This window comes from Pleurodeles waltl, chromosome 6 (genome assembly GCF_031143425.1).
Source record: "Pleurodeles waltl isolate 20211129_DDA chromosome 6, aPleWal1.hap1.20221129, whole genome shotgun sequence".
Classification (NCBI taxonomy): Eukaryota; Metazoa; Chordata; class Amphibia; order Caudata; family Salamandridae; genus Pleurodeles; species Pleurodeles waltl.
In genome coordinates this window covers 443,150,187-443,168,955 of record NC_090445.1, presented here as the reverse complement: position 1 = coordinate 443,168,955, position 18,769 = coordinate 443,150,187, and the positions used below count along the sequence as shown (strand labels likewise).

General features: G+C 48.7%; 1 protein-coding gene across 4 annotated transcripts in view; it reads right to left on the bottom strand.

Annotated features, from left to right (window-relative positions):
* TMCC2 (transmembrane and coiled-coil domain family 2) overlaps nucleotides 1-18,769 on the bottom strand; it is a 647,328-nt gene that overhangs the window by 54,461 nt on the left and 574,098 nt on the right. For all 4 annotated transcript variants that reach the window (XM_069238536.1, XM_069238538.1, XM_069238539.1 and 1 more), the window contains one exon: nucleotides 16,617-16,752. In XM_069238536.1, the coding sequence (XP_069094637.1) occupies nucleotides 16,617-16,752 (136 nt within the window). The remainder of the gene's footprint in view (nucleotides 1-16,616; nucleotides 16,753-18,769) is intronic.

Here is an 18,769-nt window from a genome sequence, read left to right as displayed (position 1 = left end):
CACTGCACTTAAGTAACTTATAAGTCACCTATATGTCTAAGCCTCACTTTGTGAAGGCTGGGTGCAAAGTTACTAAGTGTGAGGGCACCCTGGCACTAGCCAAGGTTCCCCCACATAGTTCAGGGCAATTTCCCCGGACTTTGTGAGTGCGGGACACCATTACACGCGTGCACTACATATAGGTCAATACCTATATGTAGCTTCACAACGGTAACTCCGAATATGGCCATGTAACATGTCTAAGATCATGGAATTGTCCCCCCATGCCAAATCTGGTATTGGGGTGCCAATCCTATACATCCCAGGGCTCCACCATGGACCCCGAGTAATGCCAAACCAGCTCTCTGGGGTTTTCACTGCAGCTACCGCTGCTGCCATCCCACAGACAGGCTTCTGCCCTCCTGGGGTCTGGGCAGCCCAGTCCCAGGAAGGAAGAACAAAGAATTTCCTCTGAGAGAGGGTGTTACACCCTCTCCCTTTGGAAATAGGTGTTAAGAGCTGGGAGGAGTAGCCTCCCCCAGCCTCTGGAAATGCTCTGAAGGGCACAGATGGTGCCTTCCTTGCATGAGCTAGTTTACACCGGTTCAGGAAACCCCCAGCCCCTGCTCTGGCGCAAAAATGGACAAAGGAAAGGGGAGTGACCACTCCTCTGTCCATCACCACCCCAGGGGTGGTGCCCAGAGCTCCTCCAGTGTGTCCCAGACGAACGAGTTACTTACCTTCGGTAACGACTTTTCTGGTGGATACATTAGCTACCTGTGGATTCCTCACCTAATGAATACTCCCATTGCGCCAGCACTCAACGGAAATCTTCTTCCTAGCTTCTGCACGTTGACGGGGACGTCACATTTGCCCACGCGACGCCGTCTGACGTCATACAGGCAATAAGAGGGGGGGGGCGTGGCCTGACGCCGATGGCAGTGGAAGCCTCTCCGTGAGGCTCCTACCAGTGATCCCCACTCCGGTCCAGTCTGAAAGGAGGTGGACCCCCTGCACGCCCCACGGACTATCAGCAGGGTCAGGGGGGTCCGGAGACTCATTTGGCGGGGTCCGACCCCGGAAAAAGGAGAATTTCGGGGCCGAATTAGCGCCCGACGGAGTGCCGCGAGGAAGGGAGAGAAAAAAAGAAGATGGCGGCCGCGACTTGAACGGCGTTTTTGGAGGCGGAGGACCCAGTAAGGGCAGGTTCTTGCTCCCTTCCAGTGTATCCCCCCGGGAGTCAGAGAACGAAGGGTGCACTGAGGGATACTTTTGGGGACTCATAGCGACGAACAGAGAGGTCCAGTATTGCGGCGGAGACCAAATAGGGACCGCGGGGCATTCGCAGCGCGGCGTCCCGCGCCCTAAGGCTGAATCGGATGGGACTCGATAAGGGGCGATAGCGCCGGGATCTTTCCTGGGGCTCCAGAGACAACCTACCTTTGGCGACGACTGCTTGAGAGAGACGCGGTGGATCCGAGGGGCCTTTTCCGGTGCGGCCCGACTCCTTGGTCCGCCGGAAGGGGGCTGGAGCGAGAAAGGCGAAGCTAATGGTTAGAAGGGGCGAACTCGAACGAGACAGAGAAGCGGCGCAAAAGTCCCCGTACTGCGGAGATTCCCCCTGATGACGCGGCGCTGTGTGCACAAGAGCGCAGGAGATCCCCAAATTCAAGTTGAGAGCCACTCCGTCTTGAAGGTTCTCCCCATGAACAGCGAAGTAATCGGGCTGGATGAGATCGCACCCTGACTCACGGACGAGACGGTGAAGCGGCACAAAGGACCCCGTGCTGCGGAGATTCCCCCGATTGCGCGGTGCTGAGAGCATAAGAGCGCAGGCGACCCCAAAATCCAGGATGAGAGCCAGTCAGACTTGAAGGTACCCCCCATGACCGGTGAAGAAATTGGGCTTGATGTGATCGCACCCTGACTAGGAGGAGGGAGTGAGGGGCCCATCCTTCTGGAGTGAAATACCCCTCGGGAATGGTCAGTAGTCTAGAGTGAGGAGGATGGCTGGTAACAAGAGGCGATAAATCTCACACGCGGGCATAGTGTGCTGGAAACAGCTATTTATTAATGAAGGACTGGAGATCCCCCTGGCGGAGCAGGGCACCGAGTTGGGATGAAAGAATAAATGTTTAATGACCATTGAACAGTCGTTGTTGAAGCTACACCTCAGAAAATGGGTAAAACCGGTCGCCGAAGAGACACAGAACAAAAAGAGGGGCCCACAGTTGAGACACAGGCAGATACGCCCGAACACAGAAATGACGCCTCGGGGGGTGAACATACCGATCCCACACTTCAAGATGTCCTGCAAGCTATAACGGCTTCCCGGGTAGCACTGGAGGGGAAAATTGATGCATTAGCCACGGATTTTACAGTACTACGAGACGATCACCGCCGCCTGGCTGAAAAGGTGTCCACCACAGACAGACAACTTAAAGAGCTCTTCCCGGAGGTCAAGGATTCTACTAAGGCCCCAAAACTGCTGGAGTCCAGAATTAGGACCTTAGAACTAAGAGCAGAAGATGCCGAGAATAGGTCACGGCGCAATAACATTCGGGTGATTGGAATGCCTGAAAGTGTCCCTCAAACAGGCCTGGCGGAGTTCCTCGAGCAATAGCTTCGAGAGGGCTTAGCGGGCGATGGACTTTCTCCCTTTTTTGCCATTGAAAGGGCTCATAGAGTTCCGGCACGCCCTCCCCCACCGGGAACCCCCCCGAGGCCTATAATAGCCAAGCTGCTCCATTACCGAGACAGAGACTACCTATTGCATCAAAGTAGAACCAAAGGGGATCGTACAATGGACAACCACAAGGTTCGTATTTTCCCAGACTTTTCCCGGGAAGTTCAGAAACAAAGAGCCACCTTCAGTGCTGCAAAACAGAAACTGCGCCAATTAGGTCTGCAATATGGCATGATGTTCTCGGCAAAACTTAGAGTAGTAACCAAAGAAGGGACACAGTTTTTCACTACGGCGGAAGAGGTATGGCAATGGCTTGACCAGCTTCCACAAGAGGGGAATGGTCCTCCGGGACAAGTCCCCGGTCATGGGCGGAAGAGAGAGGCTAAACGCAAAACGGCCCGTACTGTAAACAGTCCTTCGCATGGGGAGATGCAAACGGAGAGGCGAAAAGCCATGGAGGCAGCAGCTTCATTGAACGGCTCGGATCGCGGGTCACAAGTGCAGTCTGCAGCGAACTGTGAACCATCTGATTCAGAGCATGAGTCAGAGTCCTCTCGGGTATCCGACGGATCGGGACCAGTCATAACTCCGGGCACCTCTGACTGTATCATATGAAAGCCCTCATACCAAACTGCTCTTGTGGCAGTTGTCCTAGTAATGAAGGTTTCCAGTGGCGGACATCGTGGTGCTTAGTGAGGAGGGAGCACTGGCTGTTGCTGTGGAGGTTATCCTCACCAGATGGGTGAGAAAATGGGTCCACAAGTACTACGACACCCTGTAATCCGGTAGTGGGGATCAGAGGGATGGCCCACTCCTTCGAAGAACTTGGAGTAACCCCAATTACAATAAGCTAGTTAAGATTTTGAGTCGTTTGGATGAGAGCTGTTTTAACTTTTGTCCTGGGGAGAGGGAGTTGGGGTGTTAATTGTTGGGGTATGTTTAGGGGGAGTGATGAATGGTGGGTATCTATCACTGATCTACTGATGGTGTGTGAAGTGAGAACAGGGTTCCTAATGGTAAATGCTAGCCCTACACGGGATTGGACACAGATGGGGCTTGAAACACAGCTATGGCGTCATTAGGCAATTATAAATTTTTATCATGGAATGTACGGGGTATGCACACAATGGCTAAAAGATATAAGGTATTTTCTCATTTGAAGCGGAGGGGGATTCAGATCGCGCTGCTTCAAGAAACACACTTAACCCAGTCTGAAGGGCTTGCTCTGCAGAAAAGATGGAGAGGCCAGACATACTATACCTCTTATTCTGCATTTTCCAGGGGTACTTTGATATGGATCGGAGCTGGGGTCCCATTCCAACTTTTGGACAAGCTCATAGACTCGGAGGGTCGTTTTGTAGCAATCCGAGGGCGATTGGAGGGAAGGGATCTGGCGTTGATTAATGTCTATGCCCCGAACGGGGATCAGGGGGAGTTCTTCACTCGCTTATCGGGCCACTTGGCCGCCTATATGCAGTTCCCCCTCGTGATGGGGGGCGATTTTAATTGTGTGGCCGATCCTTCTAGAGATGGCTCCCACCCCCCGTTACACGATTCTCCGTTGATGAGAGTAGCAAGATTATTTTCTTCCTGGCAGGCGAGTTGGGGACTTGTGGATGTCTGGAGAAAGCTGCACCCGGGGGCCAGAGACTATTCCTTCTTCTCCCCTTGGCACGAGCTCCATGTCCGTTTAGATGTGTTTTTCTGCTCGCCAGACATTTCCCCTCGAGTGCATAATGTTGAATATCTGTCCCGCACTATCTCCGATCATAATCCTCTTTTATTGGAGATAGGCTGGGGTTCACCCCCTTCCCGCATCCCCACCTGGCGGCTGAAGATTGAATCCCTAGAAGACAAACCCTTTCAGGAAGAGCTAAGACAGCATATTGTCCATTACTTTATAGATAATGAGGCTTCGACAAATAACCCATTGATTGAATGGGACGCTTTTAAGGTGGTAGTGCGAGGGCGCTGTATTGCGGGTGCTGTGGGGGTCCGAAGGTCTTTACTTAGGGATACTGAAAAAGCAGAGAGTGAACTGCGGGAGGTGGAGAAAAAAAGGCCTGAAAATCCGCTCCTTCAGCCTTCTATCTTAGAGCTTAGAGCAACGGTGGCTGACTGTGTGGAGCGCCTTAGATGTTTTGACTACCAAAACTATATTACACGGGCACATGAGGAGAGAGACAAAGCAGGTCGGATGTTAGCTTGGGTGGTATCGCAAACACATAAGACATCGCCCATCCTGGAAATGATCTCGGAGGATGGGAATTCCCTTTACGGGCAGGAGCAAATTAACTCTCACCTGATGGCCTTTTATGAACGATTATATAAAAGCACTCTCTGTACAGACGGTAGCTCTATCGATAATTATGTATCTGGACTGCAGTTGCAGACACTGCCGCCAGATGCTACACCACAACTTGAGGGCCCCATTACACAACCAGAGATTCGGAAGGCCATTAGTGAGCTATCGAGGGGAAAGACTCCGGGTACAGATGGTCTTCCCATCGAATTCTATGCCGCATATATAGATCAGTTAGCTCCTAGACTCGAGATTCTATATCAATCTGCCAGAGATAGGGGAATCTTACCGGCAACAGCGAGGGAGGCAGTAATAATACCCTTGCTTAAAACAGGGAAAAATCCAACGGAAGCTGGGGCATACAGACCTCTATCCATGCTGAACCTGGACTACAAGATCCTCAGTAAGGTTCTGGCCACTAGACTGCTCCCCCACATGACAACACTAATTCATACTGATCAGGCGGGGTTCATCCCGGGGCGCAGCACAGCGGATAACATACGCAGATTTATAGCAGTCATGAATGATCGAAAATCGTCCAGCTCAGCCCCCGGAGTACTCGCAGTCGATATAGAAAAGGCCTTTGACAGCTTGGAGTGGTCATTCCTTTATACAGTGTTGTCCCATCTTTGATTTGGACCGGAATACATTGCCTGGGTCAGACTGCTGTATACTAAACCCATTGCTAGAGTACGTACGGGACGGATCATATCCAACCCCTATGTCGTTGAACGGGGTACCAGACAGGGATGCCCCCTATCGCCGCTGTTGTTTGCACTGGCTATGGAGCCGTTGGCGGCGGCGGCGGCGCGGGGGGGGAGAGGGGGCCCTGGTATAGTGGCAGGGGACAAGAGACATCAAATAGCGTTGTATGCAGACGATCTATTGATTTTCCTAGACGATATACACAGAGACCTACCCCGGGCCCAACAGTTGCTTTCGCAGTTTGGTGAGCTTTCTGGTCTACGGGTGAATTGGGGTAAGACCGGCTTGTTTCCTTTGAATGCTACAGTAACGCCTCCATTAGAATTGGGAAATGTCCAGTGGGTTCCAAGATGCCTCTCATACTTGGGGGTCAAGGTTTTTCACGACCCACAGGATATAATCGACAGCAATATTGGAGGCGCACTGAGTTCTACCCGATCCAACATGGCTTTTTGGCAAACCTTGCCTTTATCTGTGGCAGGGAGGGTAGCCATCCTTAAGATGGTGGTACTGCCTCGTCTCCTGTACTATTTCACAGTCCTGCCGGTATGGGTTCCTAAGGCCATATTTACAGAACTGGAGACCATGGTCATAGCATTTATCTGGGGAGACAGTCGAAAGCGAGTTGCTCTGTCCAAACTTCAGAGGCGTTCAATAGATGGTGGCCTAGCAGTCCCGGATTTTGAGGCTTATTACTTGGCAGCGCAACTTCAATGGTTGGCACAATGGATATCCAGCAGGGCTGCAACAGGGTTGAGGGTTAAGGCGTTTACTCCCCCAGAAGCTAGATTATACGAACTGTTACTAGGGTACCCGAGTATGGGGAAGAATGACTCCCCTGAGTTTAAAGTCCTTGCGCGATGTTGGAGGAGATTTTTGCGTAAAATCAAAGTAGGGGCTCCTTACTCCCCGGACCTTCCCCTCATGTCCTTAAGGGCTTTACCTCATCGTGGAGACTGGGGCGGCCTCCGGTCCTGGGTGGAAGCTGGGATACAGTCGGTGGGAGCACTGTTTAGGGAGGGAACACTGATGTCATTTGAAGCACTGCGGTCACAATTTAATCTACAGAGGGGACACTTATTATTATTTGGCTCTGTGGCGGCTAGTATCAGAAAACATTGGTTAACAGGAACTGGGGGGCCCGCAACACAAACAACCTGTACATATTTGGTGACCTCTTCGGGGGCCTTCAGAGCAGTTTCTAACCTTTACAACAGAATTCGGGAGGATATGGCCACACCTTTGTCTCAGCTCAAATTGTCCTGGGAGGTAGACCTGGGCACAGCTATATCCGACGAGGATTGGGAGCGTACGCTTGGTGGTTTCCCTAAGATGACTCGCAATGCCAGATTTAAGCTGATTAATTTTTATGTCCTACATAGGGCTTATCTCACTCCTGAACGGATCAGCAGATACTTTGGGGTGGAGGGATTGGGATGCCCGAGGTGCGGGTTGGAGAGGGCTGAATTTGGACATATGTTCTGGAACTGCCCTGTTGCGGAGGGATTTTGGGCAGGGGTGTGTAGACTGGTGTCTGGAGCGATGGGAATAGAAGCCCCTTGCACGATAGGGCAATGTTTGCTAGGGTGGTTTCCACGCACGGCTAAGTACAAAATAACCAACAGATTCAGGGATCTGGCCTTCGTGTTGGCCAAGAGGGAAATAGCGATATCCTGGAAAAAGCCGATTGGACCAAGATTGTCCCAATGGTCCAGAGAGCTAATTAGATGGGCTGGGTGTGAGAGCTCTGTCCTTCATAGTGAGGAGAGAAGGGGTAGACGGCCCCTGGGGGCGGCACAATGCTGGGATGCAATACTTGATTCCTTTAAAGAAGAAAGCCGGGTTGAACCAGTCCCCCTAAGCGAAGGGTGATAAGATGCCATTTTGAAACTGTCAATAGTCCCAACAAATAGTTGCAGTGCAAGATGACCCAGAGGTGAGATTCTAGGTGTAGGCTATTCGGAGAACCACGTACACGTTAAGAGCAGAGGGCTGACTCCTTCATATCACATCTACACACAAAACGACAATCTAGGCATACTACTAGTATCATCACGGGGGGAGGGTACAGTTGGGGAGGTTGAGGGATGGGGAGTAGGGTAGATAACATGACAATAGAATGCTAGTTAAGTGGGAATGAGTGGGTTGGAGATCACTGGTCTTATGAGTATGTAAAAGTTGTTTTTTAATTTTTTATTGCTATGTACTCACAAGTGTTGAATTTCCTACTTATTGCCGTTAAGAAATGCAATAAAATTTGTTTACAAAAAAAATACAGGCAATAAGAGGTCCTCGCCGACGTACCGACATCAGTACCAACATTTTTTACGTGCCTGAGAATAATAATTCATTGAGATGAAAGAACAATAGCAATATTCAACGATATTTCAAACAAACACATCATTCTGAGAAGTCGGTCTATTTTTTTTTTGTTTTTTTTTTTGTTTTTTTTAAAACAAGTAAATAAATATATGAACTATATATATATATATATATATATATATATATATATATATATATATATATATATATATATATACATAAACATATATACATGATATATACCAATCCTCAAAACCAAGAGGAGCACACTCAAGAATTACTTGGTTAGACCAGACAGGCAACGGGGAGGTGGGTGGGACCGTGAGGAATCCACAGGTAGCTAATGTATCCACCAGAAAAGTCATTACCGAAGGTAAGTAAATCGTTCTTCTGATGGATACAACTACCTGTGGATTCCTCACCTAATGAATAGAGTCCCAAAGCAGTACCGCACTCGGTGGTGGGTGCCTGAATGGTCAAACCAAGAAATCCTGCAGCACCGACCGTGCAAAATGGCCATCCCTTCTGACCTCAGAGTCCAAGCAGTAATGCTTCGCAAAAGTATGAAGGGATGACCAAGTTGCGGCCTTGCAGATGTCAACCACAGGGACACCCCTAGCTAAGGCCGAAGAGGCCGACTTAGCTCTGGTGGAATGAGCTCTTATACCATCAGGGGGTTCCTTCTTTGCTAAAGAATAACACATTTTAATGCAAAGAACAACCCACCTGGAGAGTGTTCTCTTGTGGACTGCCTTTCCTCTCCTCTTTCCCACGTAACCGATGAAAAGCTGATCCTCCAGCCTGAATACCTTTGTACTGTCTATGCAAAAGCTTAACGCCCTCTTTGGGTCCAAGCGGTGTAGTCTCTCTTCTTCCTTTGAATGATGAGGCGGAGGATAAAACGTGGAAAGAGTAATTGTCTGGGCCAAATGAAAGGGTGAAACAACCTTCGGAAGGAAAGCAGCCTTGGTCCTCAACACCACCTTATCCCCATAAAAAGTTGTATAAGGGGGTTTTACCGATAGAGCCTGCAACTCACTCACTCTCCTTGCAGATGTTATAGCAACCAGGAAAACTGTTTTAAGAACTAACAATCTTATGGGGCAAGAATGCATAGGCTCAAAAGGGGACCCCATAAGGAAAGTTAGAACCAAGGACAAATCCCATTGAGGCATAACAAAAGGATTTGGAGGAAATTTATTCATAAGGCCCTTCAAGAATCTAAGTACTATAGGAGATTTAAATAACGAAGGCTGGTCTGGAAGACAAATAAAGGCTGACAAGGCAGACAAGTAACCCTTAACAGTAGCCACTGCACAACCCCTCTGTGCTAAAGACAAAGCAAAAGATAAAACATCCGACAAATGAGCACGTAAGGGATCAATCTGCCTCTCTCCACACCATACCACAAATTTAGACCACCTATTAGCGTAGATAGATTTAGTGGAGTGTCGCCTGGCCGCTAAGATAACATCCACTACATCAGGCGGGAGAGAAAAGGAACTCAGGTTGCCCCGTTCAATCTCCAGGCATGAAGGTGCAGGCTCTGGAGGTTGGGGTGTAAAACCTGCCCCTGCGACTGCGAGAGGAGGTCTGCCCTGAGAGGGAGACGGAGCGGAGGGCACATTGAGAGTTGAAGAAGGTCGGAATACCACACCCTCCTTGGCCAATCCGGAACAATTAAGATTACTTGGGCCCGGTCTTGGCGTATTTTCCGCAACACTCGAGGAATCAAGGGTATGGGGGGAAACGAGTAAAGCAACTGGTCGCACCAGTTTCTTTGAAACGCAACCCCCAACGCTCCTTGCACCGGACACTGGAGGCTGCAGAATAACGGGCAGTGCGAGTTCTCCCGGGTGGCAAACAGATCTATCTGAGGAAACCCCCACATCTGGAAGATTAGAAGGACTTGATCTGGATGGAGACGCCACTCGTGGTCGGTCGAGAAATGGCGACTGAGACTGTCCGCACGTACATTCAAGACTCCGGCCAGATGATTTGCTACCAAGCAAATCTGATGGTCCTTTGCCCAGGACCATAGCCGAAGAGCTTCTCTGCAGAGAAGATACGACCCCACTCCTCCCTGTTTGTTTATATACCACAACGCGGTAGTATTGTCCGTCAGGACCTGAACCGACTGACCGCGAAGGGATGGGAGGAAGGCCTTGAGAGCCAGACGTACAGCCCGTAATTCTAACAGATTGATATGAAACATCTGTTCCACTGGAGACCAAATCCCTTTGATCTCCAGGTCCCCCAGATGAGCTCCCCACCCTAGAGTGGAAGCATCCGTTATGACCGTGGTCACTGGTGGAGGCTGCGTGAACGGCCTTCCCCGGGAAAGATTGTCGCCCGCAATCCACCACTTCAAATCCGAGGCAGCGTCTCTGGAGATCTTCACAGAACCTTCGAGATCTCCTTTGTGTTGAGACCACTGCCTTCGGAGGCACCACTGAAGAGCCCTCATGTGCCAGCGAGCATGTGTGACCAACAGTATGCAGGAGGCAAACATACCGAGCAGACATAGGACCTTGAGGACTGGAATGACCGCTCCACTTTGAAACATTGGAACCAACGCCTGAATGTCTTGAATCCGCTGAGGCGGAGGAAAGGCTCGATTCAATGTTGTATCCAGTACTGCCCCTATGAACAGGAGGCGCTGAGAGGGCTCTAGGTGAGATTTGGGCACGTTCACCGAAAAGCCCAGGTCGAACAACAACTGGTTGTCGACTGCAGATGATGCAACACGAGCTCCGGGGACTTGGCTTTGATCAACCAATCGTCCAGGTAAGGGAATACTGCTATCCCCTTCCTTCTGAGCTCTGCCGCAACCACCGACATCACCTTCGTGAAGACTCGAGGTGCTGAAGTAAGACCAAACGGGAGGACCGCAAACTGATAGTGCTGCGACCCCACCACAAACCGGAGATACTTCCTGTGCGACTTGAGTATCGGGATATGAAAGTAAGCATCCTGCAAGTCGACAGACACCATCCAATCTCCCTTGTTCAACGCCAAAAGCACCTGAGCTAGGGTCAGCATCTTGAACTTTTCCTGTTTGAGGAACCAATTCAAAATCCTCAGGTCCAGGATTGGTCTCAACCGACCATCCTTCTTGGGAATCAGGAAGTACCTCGAGTAACAACCTTGACCCCTTTCCTGCTCTGGAACCAACTGCACCGCGCCCTTTGAAAGGAGGACTTGAACCTCCTGTTCTAACAACAGGAGGTGTTCTTCTGAACAATAAGATGGGCGGGGCGGGATGGGGGGCGGAAACTCCCGAAAGGGAAGGGTGTAGCCTTTTCTCACAATGCTGGTAACCCAAGAGTCTTAAGTGATGACCTCCCACTTGTGGGGAAAATACAGTAACCTCCCCCCTATAGGAGAAGAGTGAGTGGGAATTGGTGGAAGCCTAAGGCTGCTTCCCCTGCTGCACCCCTCCAGAGGAAGAGGAAGAGGCAGAGTGCTGCTGAGAGGCTCCCCTGGTACGGACCCTACCCCTCCCTCTAAAAGATCTATAGGAGAGAGCAGAGGTAGGCTGCTGGAATTTCCCACGAAAGGAGGAGGAGGAGGAGCCATGACCAAATCCTCGAAACCTCCTAAAAAATCTGGAGGAGGCAGAAGAAGTGGCTTGCAAGCCTAGCGACTTGGCCATGGCCCTGCTCTCCTTAAACCTCTCTAAGGCCGAATCCGCCTTGGCACCAAAGAGCTTGTCCCCATCAAAAGGGAGGTCCAGGAGGGTCGACTGTACATCCGATTAAAACCCTGAGTTATGAAGCCAAGCCTGCCTCCTCGTAACTACAGCAGTGCCCATTGCTCTAGCCACAGAGTCAGTTGTATCCAACCCAGATTGGATAACCTGAGTTGCAGGAGCTTGAGCGTCCGATACCAGATTCAATAGCCCTTGAGGGATCTCCATATGCGTAGATGTAATTTCGTCCATCAGAGCATAAATGTACCTCCCTAAAATACATGTAGCATTGGTGGACTTTAATGCCATGCTACATGACGAGAACACCTTTTTGGATGCCATGTCCATCTTCTTGGAGTCTCTATCCGATGGCACAGATGGAAAAGACCCAGGCGCAGACCTTGCCGAGCAGGAAGCCTGGACCACCAAGCTTTCAGGTGTAGGATGTCTGGTAAGAAAGCCAGGGTCAGCCGGTGCAGCCCGATACCTCCTAGCCACAGACCTATTGACAGCCGAAGAAGACACCGGCTTCTTCCAGACCTCCAAAACAGGTTCCAGCAGCGCCTCGTTGAACGGCAAAAGTGGTTCTGCTGATGTAGAGGCCGGGTGCAACACCTCTGTCAAAAGGTTCTGCTTCGCTTCAGTCACCGGCAAAGGCAGATCCAAAAAGTTAGCTGCCTTCCTGATAACAGCATGAAAAGTGGCTGCCTCTTCTGTATACTCCCCAGGAGATGACAAGTCCCACTCAGGGGAAGTATCTAGGCCACTAGCCGTATCCAGCCCATGGAGACCCTCACGAGAGTCCTCAATCTCTCCTTCCTCCAGGTTCTGCTGGTACTCTTGTTCTTCCAGGAGACGGAGAGCAAGCCTCCTCGAGTGCAGCCTCTCCTCAATCCTCGGCGTCGACATGTCGCCAGCAGATGTCGAAGAACGACGCCGATCTCCGGATCCGTCCGACGTCGGGTCTACAGGCGCCGCAGGTACCTTCGGCGCCGAACCAGGAGTCGGATGGAGAGAAGACTGCTTCGGAGTCGTAGAAGGCCTAGACGGCGTCACTGGCCGAAACACCGAGGCCGCTGGAGCCGAAACTCTCGGAGCCGAAGTCTCTGGAGCCGACACCGGCGCCGAGCCCACGTTCCCCAGGGGGAGAAAGGGCATAAAGGGTGCTGGTCGAAGCGGAGCCGGAGCACCCATGTTAAAAGCCAAAGGGCCCGAAGGCCCAGCCGGTGCACCACCTGGAGCCATCTGCTGAAAGATGAAGAACATCGCATTTAAAAATGCGGTATTATCGGCTCCAGGGGCCGGAAAAGCCGGGTACTGGGGTGCCTGGATCGAAGGCGACGCCGGCCTCGACGTCTGCAACGTCGGAGAAAACAGTTGAGGCTGTGGAACCTCAAACACTGAAGGCGGTTGGCCCGAAGATCCGGGCGAAGTTGGTGAGGCTGGAGAAGGCAACGGCGTCGACGGATGGGGAGTGACTGTGGGACTGACCTCCCAAGTCTTCCGACGCCGAGTCGATGGCGACCGAGACCTCTCTTTACTCGACCGGCGCCGTGATTCTCGACGACGCCGGGAGTCCCGATGACGCAGATGAGACTTCGCTGACGAGGATTTTCGATGGTGTCTCTTCTCCTTCTTTTTCGTCTTCGCCATGAAAAGCTTGGCCGCGCGCTCTTTCAGGGCCTTCGGATTCATATGCTGACATGAATCACACCTGCCAACATCATGATCGGAACTTAGACACCACAAACAGTCAGAATGTGGGTCCGTTACCGACATTTTGCCCCCACAATCACGACAGGGCTTAAAACCTGACTTCCTCTGCGACATTGTAATCTCAGAGAAAAAATACAGCCAAAAAACACACTGTAACTGTCGAACAGCAACAGTAGCTCCCTCGAAGATAACCGTTTCGATGGCACGGAAATAAGGGAACTGACGTCGGCGTGGACCTCTTATTGCCTGTATGACGTCAGACGGCGTCGCGTGGGCAAATGTGACGTCCTCGTCGATGTGCAGAAGCTAGTAAGAAGATTTCCGTCGAGTGCTGGCGCAAGGGGAGTATTCATTAGGTGAGGAAGCCACAGGTAGTTGTATCCATCAGAACTCTGCCATCTTGAATCCAGAGGTGTGCTGGCACAATAGAGGCCTCTGAGTGGCCAGTGCCAGCAGGTGACGACAGAGACCCCTCCTGATAGGTGCTTACCTCACTAGGTGGCCAATCCTCCTCTGAGGGCTATTTAGGGTCTCTCCTGTGGGCTTTTCCTCAGATAACGACTTGCAAGAATTCACCAGAGTTCCTCTGCATCTCCCTCTTCGACTTCTGCCAAGGATCGACCGCTGACTGCTCCAGGACGCCTGCACAACTGCAACAAAGTAGCAAGAAGACTACCAGCGACATTGCAGCACCTAATCCTGCCATCTTTCTCAACTGTTTCCTGGTGGTGCATACTCTGGAGGCTGTCTGCCTTCACCCTGCACTGGAAGGCAAGAAGAAATCTCCAGTGGGTTGACGGAGTCTTCCCCCTTCTAACGCAGGCACCAAACTTCAGCTTCACCGGTCCTCTGGGTCCCCTCTTATCGTGACAAGCGTGGTCCCTGGAACACAGTTGGTGGATCCAAGTGACCCCGACAGTCCAGTGGTCCATCTGTCCAAATTTGGAGGAGGTAAGTCCTTGCCTCCCCTCTCCAGACAATAATCCTGTGTACTGAGTGAACTGCAGCTGCTAGGGCTTCTGTGCACTTTTGCAAGGAATCCTTCGGCACAGCACAGCCCAGGTCCCCAGCACTCCGTCCTGCATTGTTCAACTCGCTGAGTTGAGCTCCGGCTTCGTGGGACCCTCTTTTGTAGTGTTGAGACGACAGCTGTGCTCAGTTTTCTTGAACCTGTGTTCAAGTACTTCTGCGGGCGCTGCCTTCTTGTCCGTGGGCTCTCTGTGTTGCTGAGGGCCCTCTCTGTCTCCTCTTCCAAGTGGCGACCTCCGGGTCCTTCCTGGGCCCAGGCAGCACCCTTTTTCTTCAACGGCAACCTTTGTAGCTAGCAAGGCTTGTTTGCGGACTTTCTCCAAAGAAACAACTCTGCATCCTCCAGCATTCCGTGGGACATCTTCTGTGCAAAGGAGAAGTTCCTGACATCTTCCGTTGTTGCAGAATCTACAGCTTCTTCCACCCGGAGGCATCGATTTTGCACCTTCATCCGGGGTTTAGTGGGCTCATGCCCCCCTGGACACTTTTATGACTCTTGGACTTGGTCCCCTTCCTTTGCAGGTCCTCAGGTCCAGGAATCCGTCTTCAGTGCTTTGCAATCAGTTGTGGTCTTTGCAGAATCTCCTATCACAACTTTAGTGTGTTTCTGAGGAAGTAGGGTCACTTTACACCTACTTTTCAGGGTCTTGGGGTGGGGTATCTTGGACACCCTTAGTGGTTTCTTACACTCCCAGCGACCCTCTACACACTACACTAGGCCTGGAGTCCCTAAGTGGTTCGCATTCCACTTTCTTAGTATATGGTTTGTGTTGCCCCTAGGCCTATTGCATTCTATTGTATTCTACAGTGTTTGCACTACTTTTCTAACTGTTTACTTACCTGATTTTGGTTTGTGTGTATATTTTGTGTATTTTACTTACCTCCTAAGGGAGTATATCCTCTGAGATACTTTTGGCACATTGTCACTAAAATAAAGTACCTTTATTTTTTAGTAACTCTGAGTATTGTGATTCTTATTATATAGTGCTATCTGATATAAGTGGTATAGTAGGAGCTTTGCATGTCTCCTAGTTCAGCCTAAGCTGTTCTGCTATAGCTACCTCTATCAGCCTAGGTACACAGAAAATGTCTGTCTAAGAAGAGGCCCAGCACAACCAGATAAATATGTAAAACAGGTTTACTTTGGGGGTCAGATTAAGTAAACATGGCTAGGTAACTGGGCCAGTATTAAAATAACTGAAAGTAATTTCTTGTGTAGAAGCTGTCCAGAGCAAAGACATTTTGCCATTTCCGAATACCTCCTCCGGCAGCAAAAAACTGCTGGAGACCCTTCTGAAAATTAACAAGTGTGTGACCTGTCTATAATATTTAGAAATGTGAGTAATGCACTAGAGCTGACAAACTATCTGGTAGCCTGAAATCCAGGCAATACCTACCCAGGGCATGACTCTTAACCATAGTAATACTGTTACACTGTTTGTTTATGTTCATCGTTGAAGTGATTCGTCTGTGTGCCTCTTCTTCAACCACTATTGAAGTAAATTGATCCTCTTTTTTCCATTCAAAATGTTTTATTGATTTTTTTAGTGAGCACAAAAATGAAAGATCTCTACATACACATTATATTATAATAATACAATATGTTAACTTGTGTTCAGAAACATCAATACAAGGGCTACCACACTGCTATCGAAAACCACCAAGAAAATGAAATCTTGGTACATTTATCCAACAAGTTGTAAAAATCACTCTATAAGATCCGAATCGGTGGAGATGTAGGCATATATGCTAATATTATTATTATTATAGTGGTTGAGACGTTGATAAGTGACTCTAAACACAAAGTTGTAATTGGAGGGAAGAAGGACAAAGACATACACTCTGAATCCTAGTGTATGAGATATAAAGAAAAAGGCGAGATAGAGCCAGTCACATCACCTTAGTAATCCGGTCCCATCTATGTGTATCTGGGAAACCTTACACTTCTTTATAAATAACCTGGAGTAGTAGCCCCTTAGCATTCCTATGCGCCCAGCTCCAGTTACACTGGTCAGACGATGTCCTGTTTGCGGCCCTAACTACCAATTACATTCTCTCTTTTTGGTGTGTCTTCTGTAAATTGGTCCTTTTAATACATCATGCATTCCATCTACATTTGTTTCTCTCCTTCAGAGTGTACCCATCATCATTTCTCTGGTGAAGAGTTACTCTATCTGTAAACATACCTGTATGTCCCTTGCTCTCTCGTAGGACTGATAAGCAACTTTCTCTTCCATGCTAGCCAGCTCCTGCTTCAAATTGGTCATTTCATTTTGGTGGAGTTCTGTCAGGTCATTCAGCTGCTCTTCCAAACGTTCATACCTACCCCAGAAGGGAGAGATGCATGACATATTTGTTTTGAGCATAGTGATGTCCTCTAATGAATTACTGTAAGCAAGAGATGGTTTTCTATCAACATCACAAATGTTACAGAGATTCACATGCTTTGAATAGTCTGTGTTTTTAGTGTTGTCAGATTTCAATATACATCAATATTTAAAATAACATTAAAGCAGTCAACCACCAAAAACATCTGGTCCTTTTCAAACGCAGTTAATAAGTGAACTGGTCTTGTGCTCTGTCTCAGAGATCACCTTAGGGTGTAAGAGCAAAATAAAGCATTTAACTTACCACTGAAAGGTTGTGTTGCATAGGAAGGAATAGTTCCTTACTTGTAATCCTAGTTCTCTCGCAGGAGAATGTCCATTGAAATCATAAGCACTGAATAGTCCCGCCCACATGCGGGGATCCCAAAGCACCTTTTGACAGTATATCTTCTTAAGTGTAGATGTTCGCCTTTGTTCAGTAAATCCCAGAGAAACACTTAAGACAGCAATGTTATGCAGCCTGTAAGAAGGCTATATAAGCCAACTGCTTCAGACTGTACTAAAAAAAGGATAATATATATATATATATATATATATATATATATATATATATATATATATATATTAATATATATTATCTTCGTTTTTTTAATCAGGAAAATTTACTGGAATTGCATTATTTGAAACTATGTAAATCTCTTTCACAAAACCTTCTTTTAGAAGGAAAAAAGACAAAGAAGGAGAAGGCAATGTAGCCCTATAGGTTGCAACTGTACAGATATGCAAAGAGAGTCTGTGCCTTTAAGGACTCAGAGCCCATCAGCAGGTATCCTATCATGCCCAGCAGGGGGCAGCTGCCACAGTTCTTTTTACAGAGACAGGCGAAGTATTATGTAGAGAAAGTGAACGTCCAATAATCGGCTTTGTCTCTGCCACCGGGGAGAAGGGCAGGTTGCTTATGATTTCAATGGAGATTCCCCTGAGAGGGAATTAGGAGTACAAGTAAGAAACCATTCCTTCGCTCTCAGGGATCTCCATTGATGATCATAAGCATGAAAAGAGTAGCAAGCCCACCCCTCCAAACTGTGGTCGAAAAGAAAAAAGAAGACCCATAGTCCAAATTAAGCGAATAGATTACTCAGAAAGTGTTTGGTAAAAGTGCAAACAGTTCTCCATGTAGCTGCTACACATATTTCAGCGATGTGTATATTCCTCATTTAGACAGCTATAGCTGCGTTCCCTCTAGTGGAAAGAGCTTTAGGTGTACCGGATAAAACCTTAGTTGCTTTCTGGTAGCATAATAGGATACAGGATGCTATCCATCAGGAGCATTCTACCAAGAGAATTACGTGCAACAACACCCACGTAGTGTGTATAATTGAGTGTGAATGTGGGTTACGCTACGTGGGAAGTACGATCTGTCCCCTAAAGAAACAGATACTAGAACACATAAGAGCTGTGCAAAATAAAGATGCAAACTATGCTATGGCAAAACATTTGCATGCACACAAAGACAAAAACTGGACAAACATGAAGTTCTTTGGGATCGCTGCAGTTGAAAAGAATGAGAGAGGAGGGGACCGGGAGCTCAGGTTGAGGTGCGTGGAATCACGACTAATAATACAGCTCAAAACAAAGATCCAGAGGGGCCTTAATGGTGATGAAGAACTTCATTACCATTTATGAGGAATATATATTAGAAAAATAGCGGTTGTCATCTAAGAAACAATCAAAATCTGAGGGGGGCTCTGGAGGGAACATATAGAGATTATGCTAACATAAAGGGGAAATGGTACTACATAACATGCAAAATGGAAATAGGTACAATGAGGATCTGACCCTGAAATAATGCTAAAAGACTGAGTATAGATTGTGCTAACATAAAGGGAGGAAAGCATGATGTCTATACATATATATATATATATATATATATATATATATATATGCATATGCAAATAGACAGGTGCATCACAATCTGGATTTGATCGTGAAATTGTACCAATCAGATACAT